General features: G+C 53.3%; 1 protein-coding gene across 1 annotated transcript in view; it reads left to right on the plus strand.

Moving 5' to 3' along the window:
* PLCG2 (phospholipase C gamma 2) overlaps nt 1-15,342 on the plus strand; it is a 154,284-nt gene that overhangs the window by 94,826 nt on the left and 44,116 nt on the right. The window contains exons 10-20 of the mRNA XM_065925092.1: nt 1,369-1,470; nt 2,290-2,408; nt 4,387-4,472; nt 5,522-5,642; nt 6,376-6,544; nt 9,319-9,423; nt 10,659-10,748; nt 11,335-11,510; nt 12,810-13,010; nt 13,887-14,006; nt 15,140-15,320. Coding sequence (XP_065781164.1) covers nt 1,369-1,470; nt 2,290-2,408; nt 4,387-4,472; nt 5,522-5,642; nt 6,376-6,544; nt 9,319-9,423; nt 10,659-10,748; nt 11,335-11,510; nt 12,810-13,010; nt 13,887-14,006; nt 15,140-15,320 — 1,470 coding nt within the window. The remainder of the gene's footprint in view (nt 1-1,368; nt 1,471-2,289; nt 2,409-4,386; nt 4,473-5,521; nt 5,643-6,375; nt 6,545-9,318; nt 9,424-10,658; nt 10,749-11,334; nt 11,511-12,809; nt 13,011-13,886; nt 14,007-15,139; nt 15,321-15,342) is intronic.

Consider the following 15,342-nt stretch of genomic DNA (forward strand, 5'->3'; position numbering starts at 1 on the left):
TGAATTCTTTTTAACATATATTCCATGGTATATATGTACCATAGCCTCCTATCCATTCATCTGCTGATGGGCATCCAGGTTGCTTCCATGTCCTGGCTATTATAAACAGTGCTGTGATGAACATTGGGGTGCATGTGTCTCTTTCAGATCTGGTTTCCTCGGTGTGTATACCCAGAAGTGGGATTTCTGGGTCATATGGCAGTTCTATTTCCAGTTTTTTAAGAAATCTCCACACTGTTCTCCATAGCAGCTGTACTAGTTTGCATTCCCACCAACAGTGTAAGAGGGTTCCCTTTTCTCCACACCCTCTCCAGCATTTATTGCTTGTAGACTTTTGGATAGCAGCCATCCTGACTGGTGTGTAATGGTACCTCATTGTGGTTTTGATTTGCATTTCTCTGATGATGAGTGATGTTGAGCATCTTTTCATGTGTTTGTTAGCCATGTGTATGTCTTCTTTGGAGAAATGTCTGTTTAGTTCTTTGGCTCATTTTTTTATTGGGTCATTTATTTTTCTGGAATTGAGCTGCAGGAGTTGTTTTAAGCACAGAACTTTTACTTCATTCAGTCCTCACAGCCTCTGTGCTTAGGTATCATTATTCCCAGGTAATGGACCAGGAGCTCAGAGAGGGTCTTTAACTTGCCAACCATCAGCCAGGGGAATAGCCCTAGTTGTCTGACATAACTGTGCTCCCCTCCTCTTCAGGCTAGCAAGTGTGAAGAATTAGCTTAGAGCAGGAGTTGGCAGACTATAGCCACAGACCGCATCTGGCCCACAGCTTGTTTTTTATAAATAAAGTTTTATTTATAAACACAACCATGGCCATTTGTGTGCCTGTTGTCTGTGGTTCTTTCTGCACTATTATGGAAGAATTGAGTGGTTGTGGCCAAAAGCCTAAAATCTTTACTCTCTGGTTCATTAGGGAAAATGTGTGCTGTGCATAGGGTGAGGCCTTGATGGTATGCGTGTCCAGAATACATCCATGTTTCAGTGTTTGACTAAAACTGGATCCTGGGAGGTAACTGCTGCTTCTGCTGCTAAGTTGCTTCAGTCGTGTCCGACTCTGTGCGACCCCATAGACGGCAGCCCTCCAGGCTCCCCCTTCCTTGGGATTCTCCAGGCAAGAACACTGGAGTGGGTTGCCATTTCCTTCTCCAATGCAGGAAAGTGAAAAGTGAAAGTGAAGTCGCTCAGTCGTGTCCAACTCTTAGCGACCCCATGAACTGCAGCCTACCAGGCTCCTCCATCCATGGGATTTTCCAGGCAAGAGTATTGGAGTGGGTTGCCATTGCCTTCTCCGTCTGGGAGGTAAAGAATTTTGCAGAGTCCTCTCTCTGATGATTTCATGTTCTTTTTATCATTCTAAGGAGCTTTGGGCTCAGGATCTGAGCAAAGTCCGTGAGCGGATGACGAAGTTTATTGACGACACCATGAGGGAAACTGCTGAACCCTTCTTGTTTGTGGATGAGGTGAGTGAGCTCCCTGTCCTGTGGGCATGGCTTCTGGATTCACATCGCTGTCCTCCAAAGTGTATCTTCTAGATCTCTTCCCTTGGAGGGCTTTGCTACTAGATGTCCCTAGACTGCCTCTCTCAGTCAAGAGCTGTTTTTTTCCTTGGTCCTAAACCATCATAGTCTTTGATCTTTCACCTCCTCCTGTTTGATCACGTAGGTGAAATCTTTTCTTTTGCCGCTAGAGGGAGTTGCTGCCAGTGAGCCTTAAACCATTACAAGCACAGCACTAGAATTTCAGGGTTTGTGTGGCTTTTTGCAAGATGTGGAAGTGGGTGCCCTTGGCCCCGCGTGAGGCAGCAGGGGCTGAGGGGACCTGGGGAGCTCCCTTCGCCCCATGTAAGGTTGTTCCCAGGAAGCAGTGTCACTCAGGCTTCTATTTTCTTTTTTAAGGGGTCAGGAACTGGTAGATGGAATTTCCTGCCTTTTAGATATCACGATACTGGCAGTGTTCTGTTCTCATATCGGATGGTGCGTTCACAAATGTTCATGGTATTATTGTCCCTAAACCCTTGTATATGGGCAGCGTGTACTCTTGTAGCCTCAAATACTTGAGGAAGCATATTGAAAAAGAAATTAACTGTATAGGTCAGCGAGGCGTGTGTTCATACAGCCTCTTGCAATCCGAGTTTTCTGCTTTGGAAACTTGGGTAGCTGAGGCCAGGGGGCCGTGTGTTGAATCTTCACGTACCGTCTCCCCGAGCTGACACAGGCCCGTAGGAACCAGTCGCTACCCATGCCTCGTGTGGTGATCCCTCGTGTCTATGACTCTCCTAGTTCCTCACGTACCTGTTTTCCCGGGAGAACAGCATCTGGGACGAGAAGTATGACGTGGTGGACATGCAGGACATGAACAACCCCTTGTCTCATTACTGGATCTCCTCGTCTCACAACACGTGAGTCTCCCCACCAGCCGGCGGCCCGTCAGGCAGGAGAAGGGTGGTACAGAGGGCACTCTGGTGCACTGCTCCAGCAGAGCGTATGGGCAGTGGGCAGAGTGTAGGCCCTCACTGCTCACGCTGGGCTATATGGAAGCTGCTGGAGGGGAGGGGAGATGCATCTGTCTTTCCTAGTTGGTATTGCCTTAGTAATCCTTTTTCTGTGGCCCTAAGAAGCAGGTTGACAAAGCCAGTTTGCCCAGTTTAGGCATCTCATTCATAGCTGTTGCTGTTGTTGAGTCCCTAAGTCATGTCTGACTCTTTGTGACCCCAAGGACTGCAACACGCTAGGCTCCCCTGTCCTTCACTATCTCCCTGACTTTGCTCAAACTCATGTCCATTGAGTCGGTGATGCCATCCAACCATCTCATCCTCTGTCGTCCCCTTCTCCTCCCGCCTTCAATCTTTCCCAGCCTCAGGGTCTTTTCCAATGAGTCAGCTCTTCGTATTAGGTGGCCAAAGTATTGGAGCTTCACCTTCAGCATCACTCCTTCCAGTGAATATTCAGGGTTGATTTCCTTTAGGATGGACTGGTTTGTTTTCCTTGCAGTCCAAGGAACTCTCAAGAGTCTTCTCCAGCACCACAGTTTAAAAGCGTCCGTTCTTCAGTGCTCAGCCTTCTTTATGGTCCAGCTCTCAGGAAAGCAGTTGAATTAGTCACTGAACTGACTTTTACTGAGAGTTCGCCTTGCGCCAGGCCCTGGGCTTGCATTTCCACTGCAGGGGGCTTGAGTTCAGTCCCTGGTTGAGAAACAAAGATCCCGCATACCGCACAGTGGGGCCAAAAAATAGAAAAACACGGGGGAGTGGGCAGGATCAGCCCCTGTCCTCCTTTGTTTGGATGGGAAAAGGGCCTCCCTTGAGTCTCAGCAATGAGCAGGAGTTGGTGAGAGAACAGGTGGCGAGGTGAGGAGGAGGGCTTCAGACACAGAGACAGCACATGCAAATGTCCGGGGGCAGGAGGAACTGAGAGGAGTCTAGTAAGACGAGAGCCCTGGGAGGGTGAGTGGCAGGAGACGAGGCCAGCAGGTCAGCTTGAGTGAAATCTGTGAAGGCAGTGGGAGCCCCCACTGATGGATTTTAGGACAGAGACCAGCACACTCAGATGTGTATCTTTGGGAGTGTGCCCTGATTGAAAAAAAGGGCAGACAGGAAGGGAGAAATGGGTGTGCACTCAAGCTCTGATCCTCGGTCTGCTTTATAAGGTGAGGGGGTGGAGGCCTTCGGTCCTGGGCTGTTGACTGGCACTTTCCTGAGTGTCGTCCAGACAGGAGGTGGAGAGCAGGCCCTGAGGCTTGTCTCCAGGCATTTTGGAAGACATCTTCCTATTCAGGGGCAAAGGGACTTCATAGTTCTCATCCGCACCCTTGGTTTGAGTACGTGTCGGAGAATGGCGGATTCGACCAAACCCAGAAGACAGCTGAGCCACACAGACTCTTAAAGGAGGGGAACGTGGGTGGTAAGAAGGAGAGTGATAAAAATTGAGGGTCTTTCTGATCAGCTTTGGTGGACGTAGTTCACGGGGTAGCAGTTCCGTTTATCCTGTGCCGGGCCTGGGGCCCTGAGGTCAGAATGATGGCCCATCTCTGCCTTGTGTAGCCTGGGGGGCAGCTGTCAGGAGTTGTCCGTTTATCATTGTCCATCAGTCTCACTCCTGACTCCCTTCGACCACGTTTTCCTTGAAAGAACACATGTTCTCCACCCCACCCTTGGGTTTCCAGGATGGTTCCCCTTCACCTCCCATGACCATAGTCTGAGTCTGAGGCTCCTGTCTTGGCATGTGATTGCCTGTGTCTGACCCAGATCCTAATGAGGGTGAGGTGGGGGGAATCTTTCTAGACAGGAAGAACTCAGGGCATTGTGGGCTCCGGCTGAGAAGTTCCCCAGGGGCGCCCCAAGGTACAGGCCTGCCCCCACATGGCCCCTGCTCCCGCAGGTACCTCACGGGGGACCAGCTGCGGAGTGAGTCGTCCCCGGAGGCCTACATTCGCTGCCTGCGGATGGGCTGCCGCTGCATCGAGCGTGAGTACCCACCCGCCGGATGCCTTGGGTGGGGGCCCAAGGGGTGGGGGTGGGCGGGGCAGCCTGGGGGAGGAGCCAGGCGGCCCCCACTAGGCCGGGGGCTTTCCCCCAAAGACGGGGTCCCCCACAACAAGGAGGGACGTTGGGCCTGGCCAGGTCGGACAGTGGTCTTCTTGGGCAGTGGTCGTCTTGTTCAGAAAGCATCAGATACAGCGGAGAGACTGGGAAGCCCATCGTAAAGATGGCCTTCCTGTCCTGCGGCCCCTCGGGGCTATAGTTAGAGGCAGGAGGGCGCCCTGCGCGGTTCAACAGGGGTCCCTGAGCGCCTGTGCCCGGGTGCCCACAGCTGCCCCACACAGGCGACTCCAGGCCCCCGGATGGGGCTGGGAGCGGGTGCTTCCTCCTGACACCCCAGCCTGACGCATGCCAGAGGCTCCTGGGTGTGCCAGGCTGGGAAAGGCACAAGGCGCTGATGTAGGCCCCAGCTCAATCAGAAACATTCATCAGGTATCAGACCTTAATGGCAGTTCCTCTTACAGAGTAGAGTGCTGCCTCATTTATGCCTTTTTCTCTCTTAGGGAAAAAGCAAATGTGAAAAAAATTTAGTTAGACACTCTCAGCTCCTGTCTCCTCTGGGGGTTAAAAATATAGAGACTGTTCACCTTCTACGTAACCATGAATCTTGAAAAATAAATCTCTCACTGCTCTGTAATGTTCCCTCTAGCAGAGAAAGCAAGCCAGGGTTTAGACAAGTCACATCAGAAGCTAAAACGCACGATAAATCTCTGTTAAAAAAATTTGAACTAGTGTCTTTGGGACGGACGTGTGGCATTACAAAGGGACCTTTAATTAGGCCACCCAGTCTTCCTGTAATGTGCACGCAGGTGACGCGTGTCCTCAGGCTGGTGGCCCGGGGCTGGCCGGGTCTGGCCCGGTGTCCGGGTGGTGGAGCTGGCGCTGGGGCAGGGGCCGGGGCATGGCCATCACCCGGGCAGCGTGGCCATGGAGGGGGACAGGCGGGAGCTCAGGGTGCCTGCTTCTGCCCGCAGTGGACTGCTGGGATGGGCCCGACGGCAAGCCCATCATCTACCACGGCTGGACGCGGACCACAAAGATCAAGTTCGACGACGTCGTGCAGGCCATCAAAGACCATGCCTTTGTCACCTCCAGGTCGGCGGCTGGTCTCCTGGTGGTTCGCCTTCAAGGGGAAGGCCGCTGGGGTTGGGTGGACAGACACACAGACATACTCCCCACCCCTCTGCACACCCTGCATGGACACACACACATTCCCTACCCCCTGACACACCCCACATAGACACACACACACGCATACATTCCCCACCTCCCAGTTACCCCACACAGACAGACAGACACACACAGACATACACACACTCCCCACCTCCCAGTCATGCCCCTTATAGACACATACTCACACACACACTCCTCACCTCCCAGACACGCCCCACACAGACACACATACATACACATACTCCCCATCCCCCAGACACTCCACATAGACACACAGACATACTCCCCACCCCCCTGCACACCCCACATAGACACACACACACACACACATACTCCCTACCCCCCACACACCCCACATAGACACACGCAGACTCCCCACTCCCTAGACACTCCACATAGACACACAGACATACTCCCCACCCCCACACACCCCATATAGACACGACACCCCTTTCCCCCAACACACACCCCCATCTCACCCGCTGGGCTCCATCTTGACCAAAGGCACTGCCGACAAACCTTGACTGAGTGTCGCCACCCCTCCAGGCCGAGAGTGCAGGTCAGGTCCTGCTTGCAGAGCCTGGAGGAGGCTGGGGAGCCCTGTGCGGGTGGCCAGCGCCCACCCCACTGACCCCTGCCACCCGCCCGCCCACAGCTTCCCCGTGATCCTGTCCATCGAGGAGCACTGCTGTGTGGAGCAGCAACGCCACATGGCCCGGGTGTTCAAGGAGGTGCTTGGAGACCTGCTGCTGACTAAACCCAAGGAGGCCAGTGCCGACCAGCTGCCGTCGCCCAGCCAGCTGCGTGGGAAGATCATCATCAAGGTAGCGGCTCGGGGCGTCACGCGCGCGGGGGCCGGGGTCCTGGCTCGCCGTTCTCCTCGCTCACTCCACTCCTGACCTGGGCAAGGTTGCTTAACCTCCCAGTACCTCTGGGGGCTCACTGTCTGGGGGCTCACGACAGAACCCACACCGTCAGTGCGCCTCAAGTATAAGTGCGAAAGAGTGTGTGCAGAGTGCGCGGGACTACCCTGCCCCACAGCAGTGCCCCGAACGCATTCACTCAGTGTCTCTCGTCCGTTTCTTGGCAGCTTGTCACCATGTTCCTCTCTGTCAGGCCCTCGCGATGTGCTGGGGTTGTCCCAGTGAGACCCAGGCTCCATTCGTGCCCTCGGGAGCTCCCAGGGTAGCTCGGGAGGTGGACTGGAGATGGACAGCTGCCCCCAAAGGACTGTGTGCACCGGGGGTGGTGGGGGTGGCAAGCTGGGTGCTATCGGGGGGATGAGTGGCAGCCATGAGCACCGTGGAGAGGGTGACATTTGGGTCAAGAGACCAGATGGACAGCGGCTTAAAGAATGTCGGTTCAAGCCCAATGTGCAGGAGAGTGGACTCTGGTCCACAAGGTTGTCCAGGGACCCGGACCCACTCCCCTTGTTCTGTGCTCTCCCAGGGAAGGGGTTTTCAGGTGATGAGGTCCTGCAGAGCCCCCAGGAGTCCACAGGTAGAATTCGGGGGGAGGCGATGGTGGCATGTGAACTTGGGGCAAAAATGTTGCCTCTTTGTTAACATGTAAGCAAAATGTAACATCTCCTTCATCATGAATATTGGCAACAAGCCACCTAGGGCTTTGTCACCAGCAGCAATCATGGATATTTTCACATCACATTTGCAGTTGTTGCAAATATCTCAAACTAATGTGTGCTCATCACAACTTTGAAATTATGATGGTTATTAGATCTGCCTCTAGATCTTATGTGAGGTGTTAATAAAGAGGCATGTCTATTAGTATGTTACAAGGATTTTTATTTACTGTCTTAATAGTTGTATTTCAGTATCATTGATTTCTCTTGTAATTTTATGCATCATGAATGTTGTTCTGAGGAAAGGATCTGTACTCTTCCCCAGACGTCAGAGGTGGGGTCCATGGCCCAGAACTGGCCAAGGCTGCCTTGGGGCACTGTCCTTGTGCAGTCGATGCTGGGTTGCAGGCACATGGAGATCCGGCTCGCAGAAAGGGGAACACGGTGGATCCAGGGCGAGGGATGCCTGGTAGGCAGGCAGGACGTCAGTGGGACAGGCCCACGTGTCGGGAGGACATGGGCTTGGGGGGAGACCAGCCTCTAAGCAGAGGAGAGTGGAGCAGTGAGGGGTCTTCGGCCGAGGCCCATCTGGAGGGGGGGACCCCAGTGTGCCCTTGGGTCAGAGCAGCAGCGTATTCGGAGGAATTGGCTGAGATTTTGAGGTAGATTTCCCTAAGTTGTCCAGGGAAGCTTCTAGCATTCTGGCAGGACGAGGGGCAGAGGGGGCTTGGCCGGGGAGGGTCCACAGCTTCTCAGGTTTGGTCAGTGATTCTTTGGGGGGCCTGGTTGCCTTTCTCCGTAATGTCCCTCTGTGTCCATTAGGACAGCTCTCTGCATGTCCCCAGGGATTTCTTGGCTCCCATTTCCCGGTGTGGGGTAGCACACGCCCCTTCAGGAGCAGCCCTGTGCCCGCTCGTGGCTCACTGCTGTCAATTTCAGGGAAAGGGGGTGGAAATAGCATCTGTGACCCCGTCAGCAAGTGCTGCATGTGGGACTGGGTTCACACTCAGAAGTGGTCTTCAGCCTCATGACAGCCCTGCAGGACGGGTCACCCGGGTCCCCAGCCCCCTTGACAGGGGAGGACACAGGTGCAGAGGTTGACCCAGCGGAGGCTACACAGTTCCTGCCAAAGATGTCACTCAGGGCTGTTCAAATGGGACACTTATGTCGTGCCACGCCATGTATCCTGCTTGCCCACTGCCTTCCGGGACCCAGCAGGGGCTCTGTCACCCCCATTTCACAGGGGAAGTTACTGAGGCAGATTGTCATGCGGCCAAGGCCCCCCAGTGAGGAAGGCAATGGGTCCTGAATTCACGCCTGGGTCTGACTCCCCATCCTGAGTCCCCTCCGCCAGGCCACAGCTGCCCAAGGCTGGTGTGTGTGGTGTGGGTGGTCAGCACTTGCCTGGGGGGATGTCTTCATAGTCGTCTTCTTGGTCTTGTCGATGGACACAAAGGTTTCAGAGGAGCATGGCCACCTGCCCCGGGTCACACAGCTGATAAAGCAGCAGTGGGGCTGTTTGCACCCAGGTCTTCTCAGCCTACGTCCCCAGTGTGCCCACAGATGCACTGTGGCCTTGCCTTTCCCTCTGTGTGCTGGAGAACGTGGGCACGTCGTTGATTCACTGAATATTTACTGAGCAATCACTATCTGCTCAGCTGGCTCAGGAGATTCAACAGGGAACAAAACAATGTCCCTGCCCTCATGGGGCTTATATTCCACCAGGGAGGACTGAAGACAGATACGTAGCTACACACAGGGCCAAAGAGTGACAGGGACGGGAAAGGGGCATGTGGGCAATTTCATGTCACACAGACAAGGGACGCTCCTCTGGGGAGGTGATGCAGCGTGCCGAGCTGAAGGTGGTGAGAGAGAAGCCGGGCAGAGAGAACCGGCAGTGCAAAGGCCCTGAGGCAGAACGGTGTGGGTGGGTGCTGGGCCGACGGGGAGGAGGGCTTGCTGGCTCCGCGATCCTCACTCTGGGTCTCAGGGAGACGGCTCTGTGTGTTCTCCCCTCAGCATAAGAAGCTGGGCCCCCGAGGCGACGTGGACGTGAACATGGAGGACAAGAAGGACGAGCACAAGCAGCAGGGCGAGCTGCACATGTGGGACCCCATCGACCAGGTGCGGCTTCTCACGCCCGCTCAGAGCCGGCAGCACTGAGGCCATTCCCATCCTACGCTCAGCTTGTTCTAAGCGAACGGCTCATTGTTAGCAAACCGTGTTTTTCTCTGGCTTTATGTTTTATTTTGAAATAATTTTATATTCAGTGTAACATACTATAGATTCTCACGCAGAAATGCAGGCACATACACATACTCCTCATACATCCTTCACCCAGTTTCCCAAATAAAAACATCCTCTGTAACCAGAGTGTAATTGTCACAACCAGGAAGTGGAAACCTAGCTATATCACTACGGACTAATTTATGGGCCTTATTCCAGTCTGTCCACTGATGTCCTTTTTCTGGTCCAAAGGATGCAATAATGCAATTAGTTGTCCTAACTCCTTAGTGTCCTCCAACCTGAGACAGTTCCACTGGGAACATTATTATTATTATTTTCTGTGCCACATGGCTTGCAGGATCTCAGTTCCCCCACCAGGGTTTGAACCCAGGTCCCCTGCATGGAAGCACAGAGTCCTAACCACTGGACTGCCTGGGAATTCCCAAAGAAACATTGTGTTTTGATAAGAATGAGGCATTTTGAATGTTAATGCCACTTCTCATATCCCTTAACCTGACATGGCAATCCATTTGAGTATTGATCAAATGATTGATTGAAGTATATAATTGATGTACAGTGTTATGTTAGTTTCAGGTGTAAAGCAAAGTGATTATTACAGATTTTACATATATATGTAATATTTGTTTTTCTGCAAATATTTGAGTATTTTTTACATGTCTGTTCTTATAGCCTAGAAATAAACCTTAAAAATGGTTAAATAAAGAATTAAGTCATATTTAAATGTTGAAGAAATGGTCTCTAGACAGACTGGCTGAGAAATTGTGAAAGTTTTAAAAGGTAGATGAAATAGAAAAAGACAGCCATGGAGGCACACACAGAGAAAACAACCCCATCATTCTTCAGAGGCTTCAAATCAGACGAGCATGGTGCTGCGTTGTGTCTGCTTTTAGGCGTGCTGAATAAAGAAGCCCTCAAAATGCTGAAAGAACCCCAGAGTAATAGGTGTTCTAAAGGAAACGTCTCACAGGGGGTTGAATTCAGTGAAACCACCATAAACAGCTACAAAAATGGGAAAGGCAAGTCCCCGGGGTGATGCCAGGCAGGAGCCTTGGGCCTCAGAGTTGATGCAGCAGAGATTTTGGGGGAGACCTAATGCTGATCTTACTTTGTAGAAATGGACTCGGCACTACTGTGCCATTGCTGATGCCAAGCTGTCCTTCAGCGATGACATTGAACAGACTGTGGAAGAGGAGCTGCCGCTGGTAGGTGGAGACCTCCTATACTGCTCTCATCCTGTGGCCAGCAGGCCTGGACATGCTGAGCCCATCCATGGAGCTGCCTCTTTGGGTACCAAGGCTTGCCTGACTTTTCTCTGATTGGTTGGCTGGCCCATGTGCTTAGCCAATGAGGCTTAAGAGTCTTTCCTGCTCTCTGAAAGGCTTGATTGGCCTTGATAGAAGAGGATGAGGACAATTGGGTGCTCTGTTCAGCCCTACCCACTAACTTAGTTCCTGGCTTTCCTGCCCTCTGCCCCTGGGCTGCTGATCATCCTTGGTGTGGTTCTTGAGTGCAGTCCCCAGGGTATTGTAGCTTTCAGGCTTCCTGTACAATAGAGTTGAGGCTGTCCTGGGCCATGACTCAGGAGGCCACCGTGAATGGGGGCTGTCAGGAGTAGGTGTCTGGTGGGGGGAGAGCAGTGGAGGCTGGCTTCCCAGACCTCCTGGGGTGAAGGCCAGCTGAGGTCATCCTTGGTCTGTTACCCAGTCCCCTGAAGCGGCGTGCACAGATGGACCGGTCTGGTGATGCTGGCCCTGGTTTTCAGAAGCCTCTCCTCTCTTTGTGGCCCAGGATATACCCCCCACGGAGCTACATTTTGGGGAGAAGTGGTTCCACAAGAAGGTGGAGAAGAGGACAAGTGCTGAGAAGCTGCTTCAGGAATACTGCGCCGAGACAGGGGGCAAGGATGGGACCTTCTTGGTGCGGGAGAGTGAGACCTTCCCCAACGACTACACCCTGTCCTTCTGGTAATGCCCCTCTGTCCGGCCATGCCCACCTTCTCCCCACAGCTGGTGGGCTCAAGGGGCCACGTGGCAAGTGGTTCCAGCTTAGGCTGAACTTGGGTGGGGCTGGGCTAGAAACCGAGGCTTCCCTGGTTACTCAGCGGTAAAGAATCCGCCTGCAATGCAGGCGCCACAGGAGACACGGGTTGGATCCCTGGGCCGGGAAGATCCCCTGGAGAAGGGAATGGCTACCCACTCTAGTACTCTTGCCTGGGAAATTCCATGGACAGAGGAGCCTGGCAGGCTGCAGTCCATAGGGTCGCAAAGAGTTGGACACGACTGAAGTGGCTTAGCATGCACGCATGGGCTAGAAACCCAGACTTCATTTAGTGAGTTTTGGGAGGCAAGACTTGGGTTGAGTGAGGCCCCCAAAACATAGTCATCAACATTAGTGATATTTTAGTGCAGTATTAAATATTGTAAAGTAAACTTACAGAACCGTGGTGAGGCTATAGTGAGCTTATCTACACCTATTCATTGAAAGATACTTATTTTGGGGGTACTTGCTCAGTGCTAGGCACAGTGATTTAGCAGTGACCAGGCAGACACAGTCCCTGTCCTCTTGGAAATTAAGAGTCTGAGAATGGAGATGGACAGTGAAAAAGGAATCATGCAAATAATACATAATTCTAGTTGTGACAAGTGCAATGGAAAAAATGCAGGATGTTATGAATGTCAGAGCGGGATCTGGTGTGATGTTGGGAGAAAAATCAGGGAAGACTTCCTGAAAGAAGTGGTGCTTAAATTGAGACCTGAGGGATAAAAGTTCTAATATTAACAACAGACAATTAATAGTGAGAGCTAACACCTGTAAGATGTTTACCACGTACCAGGCAGCATTCCAGGCATGTTCTGTGTGTGTGTGTGATCCTGTTCCATCCTCAGGAGATCTCTGTGGGGCGGATACTGCCATTGTCCTTGTTGGACCACTAGGATCGTAATAGGGAGGCTCAGAGAGGACAAGTCACTTGTTCAAGGTCACTTAGCTCATCAGTGGCAGAGTCAGGATTGGAACCCAGGCTGTCTGGCTCCAGAGGACCAGTTATGTAGGTAAAGGGGAGAGCAGGCAGAGGAAGTAGGTAGAATGTTCTGGAATCCAGGCTGAAGGAGTAGCTTGTATGGAAGCCCTGGTGGGTTCAAAGAGCAGAGGGAGGCCTGTGCGGCCACACACAGCGTCCACCCCGGGGGGCTGCGGCTGCAGCTCTGGCCCGGGTGCAAGAGGAGCCCTCCGGGCTGACTCTGACGTGGTCCCTCTCCCCGCAGGCGGTCGGGCCGCGTGCAGCACTGCCGGATCCGCTCCACCATGGAGGGCGGGACCATGAAGTACTATCTGACTGACAACCTCATGTTCACCAGCATCTACGCCCTCATCCAGCACTACCGCGAGACACACCTGCGCTGCGCCGAGTTCGAGCTCCGGCTGACCGACCCCGTGCCCAACCCCAACCCGCACGAGTCCAAGCCGTACGTGTGCCCCTGCTCTGGGGGCGTGAGTCGGAAATGCCAGCCTTGTGGGTGGGCTGGGGCCCGCGCTCCCACGAGGCTCCTCGCCTGGGCCCACCAGGGTCTCTTTAAGTCCCCCCCGGGCGGCCGCTGTCCAGATGCCAGCTGCCTGTTCCTCCTTCCTCTCCCTCCGCCCCTCCCATCCTTTCTTCTGCTTTGTCTTCAGAGTCCCGAGTTCTTGGGCTTTGATTTTTCAGAGACTAATTCTGACCCGATGTTACCGTTCTACTTGTCAGAGCTCATTCCTGTTGGTCTGAAAGCAAAAAAAAATAAATAAATGATTGTAAAGAGAATATCGGTTAGGCCTTGCAAAGGGTTAACTAGTTCTGAAAAGAAAAGAGTAATGTTTAATCAGAAGCCTGCTCAAGTGCACCTTTCTGAGGAAGCCATAGAGCTGTGACAACTTTGAGTTTTACTTTTCTTGTCTGTATTCAAGTGTATGGCCTTAAAATTTGCTATTTTGCATCTTTGAAATTAACCCCCAACCTCTCTAAAACCCCATTGTGTGTGTTTTCTGCCTCTGAGTTTCTGAGACACTGCAGTGGCTGTGTCACTCTGATGCTTGGGTCAGTGGTCGGGGGGGGTTATAGATTTAAGTTGATTTATTCTCTCGTGCTCCAAGCAGACTCCCCACAGGAATACTTCACCTGAGCTGTGTCTGGGTGATCGTTTTCACAGTCGCCGTCTCTAGAAGGGATTTTGGATGGGGAGGCCTGCTGTGTAATTTCCGTGGTGGGCTCCAGGCTTGTACTTCAGGCCTCCCGGGGACCCACCACATCCTCCTCCGCTGCATCTCAGCGGCCTCTCCCCTGGCCATTTCCCTGGCCTGTGCTGCAGGTGGTACTACGACGGGCTGAGCCGCGGAGAAGCGGAGGACATGCTGATGCGGGTCCCCCGGGACGGGGCCTTCCTGATCCGGAAGCGGGAAGGTACCGACTCCTACGCCATCACCTTCAGGTAAGTCCCTGGACTGCAGCCACTTCTCACTCTGCAGAGGCGCCTGGGAAGGGCAGGTGGGAAAAGAAAGGGGGAACTGCAGGTGGACGCTGGACCCAGGGTCCTCTGTCCAGAGTGTCAGCTACGATGGAGACAGTAACAGTAATAAGGAGAGCAGAAGCAGGCTGCGCTAATACTGTGTGCTTTCAGCATGCCAGCCACTGGTCTGTGTTCCCGAGAGTAACATGTTTTACGTTGATTCGTTTAACCTTCCCACAACTCTGTGGGGTGAGCGTGACCCATACCCCTACTTTTCGGAGGAGGAAACTGAGGCACAGGGCGATGGAACGACCTGCTGAAAAGCGGCAGCCCGTTAGCAGTGGAGTTGGAGTTTGCACCCCAGCAGCACTAGCAACCCAGACGGGTGGTGATGGAGCCCTGGTCTCCTCCCAGCCGCCGCTGCCCGCCAGTGGGGAGGCCGTGTGGACCAGCCGTCTCAGGGCTGTGGTTCTCGGTGTTAATTCTACCCCGAGACACCTGCGTCCTCCAATTTCCACCAAAAGCAGTGTGAGGGAGGGTCAGACCCCGTTCATCAAACGGTCCCTCCATCTCCCCATTTGCAGGGTTTCCCTGCGTGTTCTTGGTGATGGTAGTAGAACACTGGGTTCCAAGGGTTGAGTTCCCAAGTGATGTTCTGGACACTGGGCTGCCTTCAAGGCTTCACCTATTTATTTTTATTTATTTATTTTAAAATTAATTAGTATTTTTTCAGATACTTACAAAAGTATTTATTCGTTTATTTAGCTTTGCCAAGTCTTAGTTGCAGCATGTGGGATCTAGTTCCTGGACCAGGGATTGAACTCAGGGTATCTGCATCGGGAGTGCAGAGTCTTAGTCGCTGAGCTACCAGGGAAGGCCCTTCAGATACTCTTTTGACCTCAACGCATGGCATGTGTGATCCTGGTTGCCTGACCAGGGATCAAACCTGTGCCCCTCGAGTTGGAAGTGTGGCGCTTACCCACCGGGGCCCCAGGGAAGTCCTGCCACGTCGGTCTGTCTGGTGCCCCAGGATGGGTGACCCGGCTGTTTGCCATTGGTGGGCTCGTGTGGCCGTCACCCGGCTGCGGGATGTCAGCCCCGTGGTCTCTTCCCAGGGCCAGGGGCAAGGTGAAGCACTGTCGCATCAACCGAGACGGCCGGCACTTTGTGCTGGGCACCTCCGCCTACTTCGAGAGCCTCGTGGAGCTGGTCAGCTACTACGAGAAGCACGCGCTCTACCGGAAGATGAAACTGCGCTACCCCGTGACCCCCGAGCTCCTGGAGCGCTACAACATGGTGGGTGGCTGACCCGCCCGGG

The sequence above is a fragment of the Muntiacus reevesi genome, chromosome 2 (assembly GCF_963930625.1).
Source record: "Muntiacus reevesi chromosome 2, mMunRee1.1, whole genome shotgun sequence".
Lineage (NCBI taxonomy): Eukaryota > Metazoa > Chordata > Mammalia > Artiodactyla > Cervidae > Muntiacus > Muntiacus reevesi.